The 16,036-nt window shown below is 40.9% G+C and overlaps 1 protein-coding gene across 1 annotated transcript in view; it reads left to right on the plus strand.

Moving 5' to 3' along the window:
- The window catches only part of exoc4 (exocyst complex component 4), a 179,584-nt gene that overhangs the window by 29,370 nt on the left and 134,178 nt on the right, over positions 1-16,036 (plus strand). The window contains exon 8 of the mRNA XM_034673130.1: positions 5,944-6,124. Within this exon, the coding sequence (XP_034529021.1) occupies positions 5,944-6,124 (181 nt within the window). The remainder of the gene's footprint in view (positions 1-5,943; positions 6,125-16,036) is intronic.

Raw genomic sequence — 16,036 nt, forward strand, 5'->3', positions numbered from 1 at the left:
CTTCCTGCTGTCTCGCCCGACTCTTCGGCAGCCGTGTGCAGGTCAGCTTCGATTTGAACGAGAAGTGAAGCCTCAAAGAACAGACGGTATGGATTAGAATGGCCTCCAATGGGAGATAATGAGCAGGACTGGGCTGTCTGTGTTCTGTGTGTCTGTCTCTGTCAGTGTGAGAGGGGGGTTCAGTCAGAGCGGCGACAAGGTCAGAGTCATACCTTTTGTCCGTGTCTGACTTCATGTGTGCATACATGATCGCGCATTGTTCATCCTCTCCTGGAACCTTTCCCTACTCTGCGTCCCTTTCTCATGTCACTCTTTCATGTTTATGCATGAGAGAGGAAGAGAATCCCTCGACTCGTTGGCATTTCACAGCTCCTCTTTTCCGACTCACGAACATCTCCCATTCACAGAGTTATATCTCAAAGTGATTTGTGCCTGCTTTCGTCTCCATTAATAACATTTACTCACCGCCACTGCCAACATGGTGACAGCACGCCAACCAAAATGCCCCCCAGTGAAACATTCATCTTGCTTCTACATTATCCTTATACCTTCCCAGGAAACCTTGGCCACTTTCCCAAACTTTCAGCGTGCGTTCTTGTCTTGTAGAATTTAAATCAGTGCTAATTTATTTGGTTTTGGCATCAATGAGTAATGGACTCGGTTGTTGCTTCTAGAGTAGACTTCATAGAAGGGATTTTATATTTGGAAAGTAACAGCTTTGTAGGTTTGGAAACAGAATGCAAAGACAATGTTTTTAGTCAAATAAGCTGACAGGTGATTTAGTTCCAGGAAAGACTATTTTTCCTAAAAGATAGCAGAGTTGAACACAGACTAGGAAACACACAAATATGTGTGACAAAATTGTACAGCTGTATCAAAATCTGTATTTTAATTGATGGGATTAGTACTGAAAGACCAATGGGCCTCTTTCACTAACTGTTCTGAGAGATACATTTCTACATAAAAAACTTAATTAGGCAGTTTTTCCAGGAAGACTTTGACATTCAAATATTTTTTCTCAAATGAGATTTGTTCTGAGTGGAGTTCTGTTAAAATCTGAAAATACTCAGGAATATTCTCACTCACATCAGAGTACTAACAAACCAGAGAAACCCTATTGGTTGTTGTGTTAATTCTCCACCTATAGTGGCCGTGTCCACTAAAGCGTTACTTGCCGCATCTACAACCTCAATTTTATTGGGGCACCGTTGGCCTAGCGGTCTATCATAGGACTTACACCAGATACGTGTTTTTTCCATCTCGGATCTCTGGTTTCTCGTCCATCAACACCCGCCAGTTGTGTTTCCCGAACGCAGCACGGATTATCTGGCGATAACACAGCTGTTTTCATTTTGTTTTGGTGCCTGACTTCCTGTCCCGCAGCATCTGCTCTGTTGAGATTGATATGTCCTGCTCCGGCTTCGGCAAAAATAGAGGTCTTGTGTATCTGATCCGGAGGGCTCTGACCTGCCGGATCGCACCTGGAACACAATGGAGCGGATCCAGTGGAAGTTAACACACTGACTAGAATAGAAACCTGTCAGATCCGTTGTCGGGATGGATCGGAGACAGACTGGAAAAAAATCTGGTGGAATTTAGCCGTAAATGCGCCCCATATACAGAGGCTATAGTCCTTGTCGCAAGGGTCGTGTTCAACTCCCAGCCGCGACCATCTGCTGCATGTCTTCCCCTGCTCTCTGCTCTCCACGTTTCCTGTCTCTTCAGCTGTCCAAAAAAGTGGCAAAAAAGGCGAAAAAGCTCCAAAAAACAACTTGAAAAAATATAATACATTTTACTCATAGATGCATTTTAAAACATGTAAAACTTATTTGAAAATGGAGTCATAGTTACAGGTGTCTGGTGGGAGGGACCAAAGTCGTGGAACAGAGCGCAAGCGCAGTCTATGTAGTCTGTTTTCTAGGGCTCCACTGTTGACAAAGCGGAAATCAGAGATCCCGCCCCTTTCTGATTCTGATTGTATCGGAGATCAAGAAATATCATAGATGAGCGTGGCGGGGTTCAAAAGTTTAACTGTTTCCAACTGAGAGTGCTGCAACAAACGCCAGCATATACTGAAGACCTTTTTGAGCTGAGGATGCTGAGCTCCGGAAACGCTCATTGCGAGGTACCCCAATATGTTTTAAATTCACACATTCAAAGTCTGAAAAGGACTTGGAGAAGAAAATTCTTATTTTTTAAAATCTTTTTCCTACTACTGGGGCAGTTTTTTTCTAGGCCTAAATGAAGTATCATGTTTGTTTTCACTTCTTTCACCCTTATTCTGAACTTCTGAAGTTTTTCTAACATTCAGAGTGCAGTTCTTGATCGTCTTTCAGCTTCTTCTCTTTTCCGTGAATGCACACGACGGATGGCAGTTCACTTATACTTATCAAGAATAACTGGCATGAGCTTCGAGCTAACAAGGACGCGGCTTTCATCATTTCAAAACCCAGATGTGAGGTTAAGAACGGGTCATGAGTTTGACTGTGACTTTTCTTTTAGAAAACTTGTGACAGTGTTGTTGAGTGAGGCTCAGCACCTGAAAGCACACAATATATACATCTACTATAGGTTTACATAGGATTACAGCTGAAGGACCATTGTAAGACGATGTTAGAAGGCTGATATTATCTGTAATGTCTCCACTAAAATAAAGTGGGCACTCACTGACATGGTTGCACCGGCTTCTTATTCAGACTCTGCTAATGTAACCCGTGTAGCCTCTTTACTCTGAAAGCTTTGTCCTTCTGCAGAAAGCAGCTCGAGCAGAGTCTGTATGAAAGCATTAGAGGAGATGAGTCTACAGTGAGTCCAACAGAACCGGAGCGTAGCGCTCAGATCAAGCAGAAGGTCTGTTTGGTTTCAGCTTCGCTTTCTTCTTCAGCCAGAGCCATTAAGAACTAATGAGAGTTACTGTTCATTTGAGTCCAGGATGGGCAGCTCACGACTTTTTCTCTGGTCAGTCCAGGTGCTGGGTTATTACTGCAGGAAATGTGAATGAAAAGAGGGCCCAGCAGTACCCCACTGGTGCACTAAGATACACTCAGGAAGGATTTTTAGAGAGATTTTCTTTTGTACATGGACTCTTTCTTTTGCTTCTTCAGGTTACTTTAGCAATACCTTCTAAACTTTGATAAAAATGCAGGTGGTCTAGCGGTCAAAGCGAGCCCCATATACAGAAGCTACAGTAGCCATCAACGCAGCTGTCACAGGTTCGACTCCCAGATTGACAATTTGCTGCATGTCTTCCCCAAGCGGCAACCTCTGGCTGTTATAATTGAAGCCAATGCGGAAGTGTTAAAAACTGCAGTTAATCGAGGACCCGCTTGAGGTTGGCGCCGGAAGTACTGGAAAACACATACACACCAATTCAAAAATGACGATCTTTAACAACAGAAATAAACATGTTTACAGCCTGGTAACAAAAAATGAGTATCGTTTGAATAGCTAATTTCTTGATTGGCACACACTGTACGGGGGGGGAAATTTTTCATAACCCTGTCATTTCAAAGAAATTAAGATTACAAGTTTTCCATTATGAGAGGCACAGCTGACTTGATTGACAGGCGGGAACACTGTAGCTGTTGGCTAGGAGGCTCAAAGCCTGCCACTTTACCTCACACTAGCTCGACAGCATTTAGGTTGATTTCAGCATTTCCAATATGGCAACCGCCAACAATCTGCTTCAAAACAGTGCTTCAGAAACAGATGGGTGACGTCACGGATACTGCGTCCATTTACCATACAGTCTATGGTCTTCCCCCACACTCGACTCCCCACGTTTCCTGTCTCTATTCAGATGCCGATCAATAAAGGCGAAAATGCCCCCCAAAATATAACTTATTTAAGCCTCAGGGAATGTATTTTGGTATATCAGAAATTTTGAATATTAGAAATTCATATACAATATTAGTTCTATATGTTGTTTTTTGAAGCTAGGGTTGGTCACGGAAAACTAGTATGAATTTGAATGTAGCATTTCCTCAGGACTCCGTCTAACCCCTCCCCCTGGAGCTCCTCCAAAACGACGCCCCAGTTCACATGCACGAGCGCCGCTGATTCGCGACCATATGATCTTGACTGATTCAAAACCGGTCCTCAGCACATTGTTTGTGTTCTGCATCATAGTGAAAGTTGAAAACACACACAAACATGGCTATTATTAGTACTCACAACTGTCATGCTAACATTATCCAGTTGTACCGGTGACACGATATCAGGAGAAAAGCTATAATACATATAATACATCTAAATTTTCTGTAGGACTTACTAGATGTCATTAATTTTTTTGCTTGTCAGAGCCTCTGTGGTGAGGGCTTTTTAGACTCTGATCCAGACTACAGTCCTCCTGAGCAAAGCACCTCATCTGGTCAGAGGGGACAGGCCCGAGGTAGAGCGAGAGGGTCAGTAAATAGAGGCAGGGGAAGCAGAGGCAGGACGGGATTTGATTGGTTTCATAAATTGGACCCTAAAAGTGGGTATTGGTTGTTTTTTTTCCCAGCTTTTTTTCACTCTTTTTTAAGAACACATTATGTATTGATTGCCATCGGGACATAAAGATCACTTTAACCAGTATGACAAAAAGTGTATCTAAATCTAACTACCAACCCCAGCTTTAACCTATGTTACTGGTCTGTACACATTTCTCACTGTATCACTGGTTTTGCAAATGTTAATTTACTTTAGTTCGGTACATACTTTTCTTATTTTTCTATGCTTATTTACTTTTTTTTTCATTTTATTTGCTAATCATTTTTGTAATGACTATTTTTTATGCTCTAAGTTTATACTGTTTTGCACCTTCTACTTTGCTGCTGTAACAATCAAAATGATGAGTACCAATAAAGGAATATCCTATCTTATCTTATATCAAAATTCAATGTGTCATTTAGCATCAATGAAAACTTGAGTGAAAACAAACATCCATAATTATTAAAACACAATTCTAATACAGCTTAATTTCCATTTAAGAAGATACAGTATATCAGGACTGTGTTGGTGGGCAGCTAATTATGTATAATAATGACACGTCAATCAAACTAAACTTGTTAACAGTCACAACATGAAGAAACACATAGAGCATGCATGTTTGAGCCATCTGACTCCGAGTGAGAGGACGAAGAAACTCCAGCATCTGAACCTTTTTTTTTTTATTCAAATGATCTCTGAGTGCTGAGTTGATGACTTTTATTACTACATAGTCCCCACGTTGGGGACATCAGGGACATGTGATGCTCAGAGCAGCAGTTCAGCTGAAGTGCAAGAAGGCAGAGCATGACTCTGGGAGCCAGACAAAGCCGTCTTGGCTAAGCTCTGACCTTTCTGGGCACAGTTGGTGAACTGGTCCTTTAGGAAATGAGCGGAGCATATGCAGGACTGCTTTAGCATGACTCCACCATTGCTCACCAAAACTGCTGCCCACTGTTTCTCCATGGCTGTGATTGTGATGCAAACCTGCAGAAGCACAAACAGTCCCCTCTTATAATGGGACTTCTTTGTCATGTGTGGGCTTTTTGTGGTGAAACACAAAATAATTTGTTATCTGGCACGCTGGCTGGCATCAGGAGTCAAACCACCCTCTCTGATTCATTTTCTCCTTTTTGTAATATTAAAACAGAAGCTGAATACCTCTGTGGTGGCCCCATGATTCCTCTATATACAAATCCAAGGCTAAGGGCTTTACTGTAGGAGTGGTGTGTTTTTTAACTGGTAATTCCAATGAATAATGTACTCCCTTTGCTTCTCCTGCGTAAGCTTGTGAAGGACAAAACCACGGTGAAGTCATACAAAATACATGCTGAGTTCCGCTTTTTATTCCAAAAGCCAAAAAAAAAAAAAAATATCTTCAATTTTCCTTTTATTTTTATGAAGCTCACTTGTAATGACTTGTATTGATCCCTCTTCTTCTCCCTCTCTTTCTGCCCTATCTGGCTCCCTCTACAGGCTGCTGCTGGAGCTGCTGGAGCTTCTGTTTGACAAGTTCAAGGCAGTGGCCCAGGCTCACAGCGTGGTGCTGGCTCACCTGCAGCAGATCGCCGTGCAGTGCCCGGGCGGGGCTCACGAGGAGGGCATCAAGCTGTACGAGCAGGCGGACGTCTCTGCCAAGATCCAGGCGGTGCTGCAGGTCAGATATCAGCAATGTGTTCCACAAACAGACTTGTTGTAAGGTTCAGTTCAGTTGAGTTTATCGTTCAGAGTAGAAAAAAGGTTAGTGGCAGATCAACATGAAAAAAGGACGCTCAGAAGAAGAGTTTGAAGAAATGCAGAGAAGACTTAGACATCAGAAGCTATCAGAAGTAAAGACAAAACATAATCCTGGGTAACACAAAGTGAAGTTTTCAATATTGTTCAGTCAAGTAAGTGATAATAGATTATCTCTTAAAGGTGTGTAACCTGCAAATCACAGACTGTCACAACATACAATATTTACAGTTGCTACACATGCCCCTATTGTATCTCTGCTTCTTCTGAAAGCATATTTTCACGGTTACCTCCGTGTTATTTGTTTTGTCTCCCCTCGCCTCCACACCCCCAAGGCTTCTTATTTTTCATCCGCTGCCATGGAGACCTGCTCATCCTTGATTTATCGTTCATCCACCTCACACTTTTCTCCAAACATTGATGTAATTCACCTCCTCTTACCTTTAAATGAATCAGAAAACTCAAACGTGCAGTAATGCTATTGAAAGTGTCGAGCCTGTCAGTGAGAAGACATGGGATGCCTGATTACTCAGATTAATGTTAGGTTCTTTAATTGGCGTTCGGTTCTTGCTCCCTTGCTCCTGTTTGATTGGCTGGGGAGGAAGGGAGGGAGGGGGGGGGGTTGAGCAGCTGTTGAGATGACCTGTGGTGAGTCTCAGAGGTAAATCTGTGGCAGGCGCTGCTCCCAAAGCTTGTGTGTGTGTGGTGTGCCTCTATGTGTGTTCAAACCCTGTGAAACAGCATTTTCCTTTCTGCTGGCTCACTGGGTGTTGTGTCGTTTTCATTAGAACCCCTCATGTGCAGCCACCTTTAAACTAGCCTGATTTTATTAAAGTGGATAAGGTGCGTCCGTTTTAATTTTATGAAGTATTTCCTCACATCACTGACTCAGATATTCTGTATATAAATACTCATATCTTTTCTTGAAAGCAGGAAGAAGCATTTGGTAACAGTGTTTTGATTTACAACAAGGTCAAATCAGATGTTTTTGATTTTCTAACTGCACAAACACAACTTTTTATCGATCTTTAAAGTGTTAGATAAATAAAACTCTACTCACACTGGAAGCTGATATTATTTCTAACTCTCTTCGGCTTCTCAGCATCCTCTTTTTGAAGTATTTTCCAGCTGGTTAATAAGAATGAGAACATTTCAAAGTGTTGAGGTGAGTGTGTTTGTGTTTCCGAGGATGTGACTGTGCATAGGCATGCACTGTAATAGCTCTGCTGTACCAGCGCAGTTAAAGAAGGCATTAAGCCATTCCCCAGTTTACTATTGCTGCCAACACCCAGTTGCCAGGGGCTCCACTCCCCCCTGTCTCTGCGATGTGAGATAATGTAATCTCTTGATTAGAATACTCATTACGTGAAATGAGGTTTTCTTATTCACTCACTCGTGTTATTATTTCCTGACCGATTGTATCAATGTGAAGGCCCCTCGTCCATCGCGCCCTCCCGCTCGCCGTCTCTCTCATCTCTTGCTTTGCATTCGTCCTCCGTTCTCAATCTCCGTTTCCCTTTGCCGCGTCTCTCTGCAGCGTCATTCTCCCTGTCTCTGTCTCTGTATTACACACTCTCAGTTTCCCAATACCTTGTGCATGCCCTTCTTACTCCTTGTAATTTCCTTCATAATCTCATTATCTTGCTTTCTTCTTCCCTCACAACTCCCACGCTCATTTTCGCCCCCTCAGTTTAGCCCACGCTGTCCTGGAGAGTCGCATATCAGCAATGAGAGAAATTAAATTTCTCCTGCTCCCACGTCGGCTCTGTTAAGTTTTATTGGCAACTGAGCCGGTTCATATCGCACGTCTTAAGATCCTCAAAGGGGCAGGTACATACACAGCGTTAGTCAAAATCTAAGTATGATCTCTGCTAGTTCTTCCTCACACGTCTTGTGGTTTGTGTTTTAAACCTGTTTGGACCAAAGCGTTACGTCTCAATTCTTCCAATACTTATATCAGTGTCAGAAATGAGCCTGAAATGCTATGATATAGACACCATAATTTACGAGCACCCAACTACTTTTGTCTTCCTTTTCTTCCTTTTCTTCCTAAAACAGTATTCTACAACAGTGGTTCCTAAAGTGGGGGTCTGCACCCCCTGTGGGGCCGTGAGACACTGATGTGAAGGCCAAAAGATGCCTTCTTAGAAACAAATACAAAATGTTCAATGATCTAAAATTGCACATTTTATCTATTGTTGTACAAATGAATACAACAGCTAAATTTGATCTAAAACCATGTAAAGAAAAGTCATCAACAATCTTCTTCTTTACTTTGTTGCCACATGACCCCTGAGGAAGTAATGCTGCTTGTAGTTTTTTTCAATTACCAAGAAATATGTTGGTTTTAACATTTTAACCACCTCAGGACAATGGGGGTCTCCATTCTGTAGCACTTTTATTTTGGGGGTTGTGGACTTCAGATTTGGGAGCCCCTGTCCTACAATACAAACAGTGTGTCAGCTACTGTTTCATATTGTCTGAGAGAAAGCACTGAGCTAGCTTAGAGTGCAACAACCATAAACTGTAGATGGATGGCACAACAATCTCCCAAAGGTGAAGCCAAAACTTTAGAGCTCCCTGTGGTGACTGGTTGCATTATAGGGCATAAAGCTCGCCTTTTCCCATACCACAGTTGGGACATGGGTCAAAATAAAAAATTAAAATACAGGTCAAATACATTTTTCTCAAACATACTTTTTGTCAGAACAGTTAGTTCTTATCATGCCGATTTATATGCAAGTATTAAGTTTTGGAGAATTGTAGTTTAATTTAGTCAGTCCAGTCTTAAAAATAGTCGATGTGATATGTTGACTGGCCACTCTGTGGACGAATCTAGGCTCCTGCAGCGTTCTTCACTGGGTTAATGGAGCAGAAGAAGAACAGTGGGAGAAAATATGATAAACACTAGCACAAGAACCATTCACTTTTCTATAATCATGATGACTGTTTGCTTCAAACCCACCCAAAAAACCTGTTGTGCTGTGGACTGTTCCGATCTGAGGGATCAGGTTTGTTAACAGAAGTAGAATGATGTCAATTCCATCCACCCGTTCGCTTCTGCGCAGCTCCAAAAATAAGTCCCTACCACTATACTGTATGTCATATATGTTTATATTTAGTGAGAGGCAACAACTCTCAAACTGAGCTAATATTATCAATTTTAGGCTGCAATTTATAACATTTTAGACTTGCAACAGTTTAAGTTTAAGCCATATTTAGGGCCGGATTTGCCTCCTTCTGCAGTCAGGGGGCGTGACCTGATTTGGGGCTTGTTGGGGCATCCCTGATCTTGAATCTTGCACATCTAACATGTTTAATAATTACAATTCCTGGTTGGACTGCCTCCGACAAAACCTGCAATAACCAATGAGAGGAGCGGATTGGGAAGCGTCATTTACCGGATGTTGGGTACTTTTGCAGCTCACAAGCATGACAACAAACGTAAACACAAATGTACCCCAAGCCAAGTAGAATATTGACAAAGCAGACCAGCTTGTGACATTATTTACCCAGACTATTGACCCTGTTTTTTAATTGTTGCATGACAGAACACACGTCAGTAAAGCCGGCTGACATCATCATTAATCTTCTGTAGTCACGTTAGATCACATGAGCTTCTATGAGATCTCACGTCTGTGCAATCGTTACCACAAATGTTACATGTGTGGTCTAGTGGCCTTAAGGAACTATCTAGTGCATAATCCAGTGGAAATTCATAGACTTTTTAGAGCACTTCAAGATCCAATCAACACTAAAGTTTTCGTAAATGTAAACTTGTAACAGCAGGAGTGTTGGATCCACATTTTTGAAAGGAGCCACATATCGTGCGCATGCTTACCATACATGTGTGTATGTAATGGGGGGGTTCCGTCAGTACTAGCACCAGCACTACACATCTTCATACAACACTGTCCAGCAAGAAAACTGTTCATGCTGCAGCTGAGGGGTCCAAAATAGTCAACTTTACAGATGTATTATAATCTATCTGTTCTTTTGCTGTTAACATTACACACTTTGTGTCAGGTGACTGGGAAACCTGTGTGCTCGGTATGTTCGCAGCAGATTTCAGTGCTTAAAGAATATCATATTTAGCCCCACTATGAGACTCATCATAGCGGAAAATACAACAGCTGTTTTTGTTGAAAGATAGTTCATGTAATTTGAACATTTTCAGAATGTACTTGTACTTTTTTGCACTAAAACAGAGGGAAACATTTTGAGTTGTCCTTCTCTATAGGTTATTATATTTAGATTTTACTGGTCCGGCCCACTTGAGATTAAATTGGGCTGTAGGTGGCCCCTGAACTGAAATGAGTTTGATGCCCCTGGTCTAGTGTGTGTGTCCAGAGGATTGTAATGTTAAGAATTGATAGGATCTTTACTTTTGTGTGTGGTTTCCCACTGTTTTAAAAATCTGTTCAGATCTAAAAGTCGTCTAGTGTGTGCCTAGCATTATAGGTGGAGGTGTTATCAAGGTCAAGAGGAGCTGTGAGCTGAGCTGCCACTGATGATGGTTAAGCTTAATTCAAGAATTAGGATTTCTTAAGAAGACAAGATTAGGTCCCAAGGTATTTAATCTTTGGTCTAAGATGGTTAAGTACCTTGAAAATATCGTAAAATTTTCCAATGCCTATACAACCATCATTACTTTTATTTAATGATGACTCTGCTCTCAGAGATACAACCAGGTTGACCTTAAGGAAAATCATATTTGCAAGTTCAACTGCAGCTAAGAAGACCATAATACATTCCTGGTTCTCTAATGACTCTCCATCTTTAAAACAATGGTTTAATTACTTTAGAGATATCGCTCTCATAGAAAGGTCACTGGCTGTAATTCATAAGGCACGAGCATCCACTGTTGTCTTGGGATCTCCTTATTACTTCTCTTTTGAAGGTAAAGCTATGACTGATGGTTTTTTTTTTGTTTTTGTTTTTACTATTAATATATAGAATATGAAACCTACACATATGAGCTATCTAATTGATGGATATGTCCTTTCAATCCTCTCCCTCTTCTATTTTATTTGTTATTTGTATTTATTATTATTTTTATTCCTAATGTATGGATGATGGTGTGGCCTTGTGTCACTTCTCTTTAATTTACCTACTTGTTTTCTGTCATTATTTTTGATTTATATTATCTTTATAACACGGCGTTGGTGATATGTAAATAGTTTGTTTGACGGCGATGTCATCTGCTGTGAAAAAAAATCAATACAAAATTTTGATCACAAAAAAAAAAAAGAAGACAAGATTAGGTTGTGTAATGGTGATAATGATCAAAGGATCAAATCATATCCATACAGCCGTAAACCAATAGTAACATAATTGTTATTTTAATCATCCAAGTATTGTCGGGGTACTTGCCATTGGGATTTCTAAAGTCTAGGTTTGGAGTTTTAGTGTATTTTCTCCCCTTCACAGTTGAGTCATTTGAATCCCTGCCTGTCTTGCACCTCTTACATATTGCGGTTCACATCTTTGACACGTACGGAATCTCTCAGTAGGTGTTATTTTTTTCCCCACTTTGAGAGGTGGAGAAACCACGTTGACCTTTCCACATGAAATACCCGCAGACAGATGCGAGAGCCGACAGAAACACGGGGTGCACCCAGTTACAAGGCCTCTGCAGAGAACCGCCGTTCATCAATACGTGACTGGGGCTCTGCAAGCTTAGAGTGGGGGGCAGGTAAACAAGCTTTTGAAAGTCAAGATTCATGTAATGGTTCTAATCCCCTGTTCAGAAATGCTGGAGATGCGGCTGCTGGGTGCTAATTTCAGTGTGGAAGTATTGATTCAAAGCGTAGAAAACTGCACGCTGGAAGGAGAGCTTTTCCTCTTCTCCACAGTTTTTCATGTCTCTCTCTGTAGATTGTGAGTGAGTATATCTATTGATTATGCACACCAATATTGAATTTACATTTCTAAGTGTACACAACTGCATGCCTTTTCTACTCCCTATCTCTTTATGATTGCCTTTTTTCCACTTCCATCAAGAGCCGTCATGTTCTTCAAAGTAGTCTGGATTATCAAAGAAGCTGTGGTGACTGGAATTTCTGTGTATCCATAAATGTTTAATACGCTCCTCTTGGCTTTTCAAGAATCAACAGCAAAGTAGGAGCATCACTCTGTTAAGGCTGCCAAGTTTAGTCCTCGTTAAATATTAGGCAAAACAACCCCCAGGTGCCAGATTGAAATTGTTCCTTTAATCCTTAATGAGATGGCATTAATGATATGTTTTCAGGTCATTTGAAACCTAAGTAAAAGATATCATTTAATAAAACAGGTGCGTTCTTCATTAAAACATCCCAGAGTGTTTTTTAATCTACACTTGGCACAAACTGTGTCTTCCATCACCCTTTGACCTTGTCGGCCGTCCTGTTTGAGGCCTGCAAGTTTGTTAATTAGCTCGCCATTTGCGCATTCTGCAGGGATTTATGGCTGGGTGACTGCGTGCCATGTCCGTTGTCTGCTGCCTGCGTGTGACCAGAGTACAAATCACACTTTTAATGAGAGGCTTCCACTCTTCTGCAGACTTTGTGCCTGCATTCAAAAATATGAAAAGATGCTGACTATCTTCTTCTTCCGAAAGGACTGATTTTGAGATCATAGAAGCACCACCAGAGAACTTTTGCATATTAACATTTTGTACTGTAGCTGGAGATAAGAAAGCCTGCAACAAGGACAGAGGTTTTTTTTGAAGTGTGCTCAGAATGAAAAGTAAAATATTAAAAGCAAACTGCGATAAAATTGACTTTCATGCACCTGTCCCTGCTTCACAATACCTTTTGTGACACTAAACAGTTAAGTCCTCTCTTCATTCCGTGCTGTGATTTTCCCCGGCTTTTGGGGAGTCTTTAAACACATTGCCTCCATCTGTTCTCAAGGAAACTTCTCATATTCCTGATCACATTCATCTTCTCTTTCTCTCTTTCTCTGATTCAAAATGGAGCCTATAGCTTCAACCTTACTCCAATGAATGACTGAGTGCATTGCCAAGGATTAACCAAGACAAAAAAAAAAACATTATTGTAGTGCCATAAAATATATAAATATAGAAGTGGCTTCAATATGCTGCGCCTTCTCTCAAGTCATCAGCAGAGTGAAAATGAAGGGAATTGAACTGCCAGAGAGGCGCCAGAAGACAATGATCTCTTTTAATTAGATATGAAGCTCAGACATGGCTACGTTGTTCTCGCCCAACATTTTAATCAACGCGTCACATTTATTCTGCCCTCCAAAGCCCTGTCATATTTACATACCGCTGGAGTGCATTGAAGTCTACCCTCTTCATGGTGTCATAAAGTCCCACCAACCCCCATCTCCCACCCGTATCTCCCACATCTAAATCATTAGAGACCTTGAGGCTTAATCAAATGTTGATGGATGTTTTTAAAGGAGCTTATCTGACTTGTTGGTACATTTTATGACTCTGCAGGAGGGTACACAATATTAAGCTGTACATAAAAAAAAAGTTCTTCCGCTCATTGACTGGAAAGATGTATGATGCATCTCTCCCTCCTCCATACAAAAGTGAAACCAAAATACGCCCTGGAGTGGCTGCTGACATTTAGTGCTGGCTACGTTTGATGTATCCACTGTATTGACATTATGGCTCTTCTGCTGACAGATATTGAAAGTTTAATCACTCTTGTGTAAGTGTTTGTTATATTTTCATATAGTGCATACAATGCTACAAGGAGCTGCAGCAGTCAACAGAGCTGTCAATAAATGGTGTTACAGACCTTCTTTAGAGAATCAAATGAGTAATTAAAACAAAGCTTTTCAGAAAAATTTACACTTCAAACACAACACTTCTTATCCGGTTGAATGAAAATGACTTCTATTGACATTTTGTTCCAATGAAAATTGCAAATCCCATTAAAAAATGTAAAAATGTTAAATTCTTTTTTTTTTTAAGTTATATTTTTGGGTGCTTTTTTTGCCTTTAATGGACAGGACAGCTGAAGAAAGACAGGAAACGTGGGGAAGACATGCAGTAAATGGTTGACTGGCTGGGATTTGAACCAGAGACCTCTGCGCCAGGGCTATAGCCTCTAATCGTGGGGCACTTAGACCGCAAGGCCACCAGCGCCCCTGTTAAATTATTTTTAATTTTAATTTTGTCGGACAAAGGAGTGGCATTTGCCATTTGTTTTCCAAACAGCCTTGTAAACACTACTTTTGTGCCTGCTCCTTTCTCATCTCTCGTGACTGGAGATCACACGAGAATCAACATTGCGGCACCAAACTGGTTGCCGAATCACACATAAGATAAGAGATAAGAGAGTCCTTTACTAGTCTCACATTATCCTTTTGTACATTTGCTCACATTAAAACCAAGAGAGCGACAAAAACTATTAATCCACACACCAGGCGCTTGACCTCCATCTCCTTTAATGTGCCGCGCTGTAATGATCCCAGGCCACCAAGGGTACCATTGGTGCCTAAAGCATGCTAACGCCACGTAACGATTGATCATACAAGATAAACAGAAGACTACATTTGTATTCCAACGTTAAATTATTAATTTTTTATGCACAGACGAGTACAAAGTAGGTTCTGTGACGCTTAAGAGGAATACATTTTTAATTGAAAAGATTTTTATGTGAATAGCAAATAGCAAGTGTTCATTTTAAACCAACCTAATGTTTGAGAAAAATCTACTTGATGTTTCTTTTGATTTTATAATTTGACCCAGGTCCCATCTTTTTGGACCTGAACTGCATGCAGTCAGTCGGGAGAGCTCCAGATGGTTTGGCTTCACTTTTTAGGAGCAGTCAATGCTTCAGCTCTAATCAAAAAGTATCTCAGATGAGATTATGCAATTAAAAAAACTCCTGGAAGAACACCTAAATCAATCATTTATATTAGTTTTATTATTGGATTTTGATTGGACAAGCCAGGTCTACTCTACATGAATGATAATGTACTACTACTAGAGACACTAAGTGAAGTTTTGATGGTCACTAAGTAAACCCAAGGTGTACATATTCTGTTAAAAATCATAGTTAACTTGATTTACTATCATTACTACAAGTCAAAGTCATTCGGTAATAAAAATACTATGCTGCAGTCACAATTGTAATCCTTATTCTTTTAAAATGTTCCTGCCTATTCTAACCATCTAGTGAAAGTACAAATTAAAAGTAGACACATTCTTAAAGGATTGCATCCATAGAAACAATCATCAGTCCTACACATTATCCTGCACTGTCACCTTTCTTCTTTATCTAACTACATACAAATGCTGTCACATCAAAAACACAATTTTAAGGACACGGCAAGGACACAGAGAAATAACATGGTTTTCAGTGAACACGCAGACACATCTTCCTTTTCCCCTGTCAACAAGGTAGCCTTCAAAAGATTGACTAGATGCGCTACACTCCAGGTGGGAACCCCCACTGGTTAGTGGTGGTTCAGTGCTGTGAGAGAAGCTGTGGCTGAAGCTCTGTCAGAACTCGTGAAGGTTATTGAAGTTTCTGGAGCACAATCAATATGGCGTGTGTGAAGAACTCTTTCTTTGACGGCCAAGGACACTTTGGACTTCAACTTCAAGCTAGCAGCGAGGGATATCAGTCGATATGTTTTTGTGACAAGGCACCAGCCAAGAGATTTAGCGGGGAAAACAGCCAATTTCAATAAAGCCTTGAGAAAGGAACAAATTGTCAAGATTGTTCTCCCACCTGCTTTTGAAGTGACTTAATAAGAAGGAGAGCATGGAAATGAAGTGATATTTATTTCTTTCATTTCAGCAGATTGACTGCAGAGTTCATGCAGCGACAAGTGCTCACCTGCAAGGCTTTGAGTGTTCCTCCTTTAATTG

This window comes from Notolabrus celidotus, chromosome 21 (assembly GCF_009762535.1).
Source record: "Notolabrus celidotus isolate fNotCel1 chromosome 21, fNotCel1.pri, whole genome shotgun sequence".
NCBI classification, from domain to species: Eukaryota; Metazoa; Chordata; class Actinopteri; order Labriformes; family Labridae; genus Notolabrus; species Notolabrus celidotus.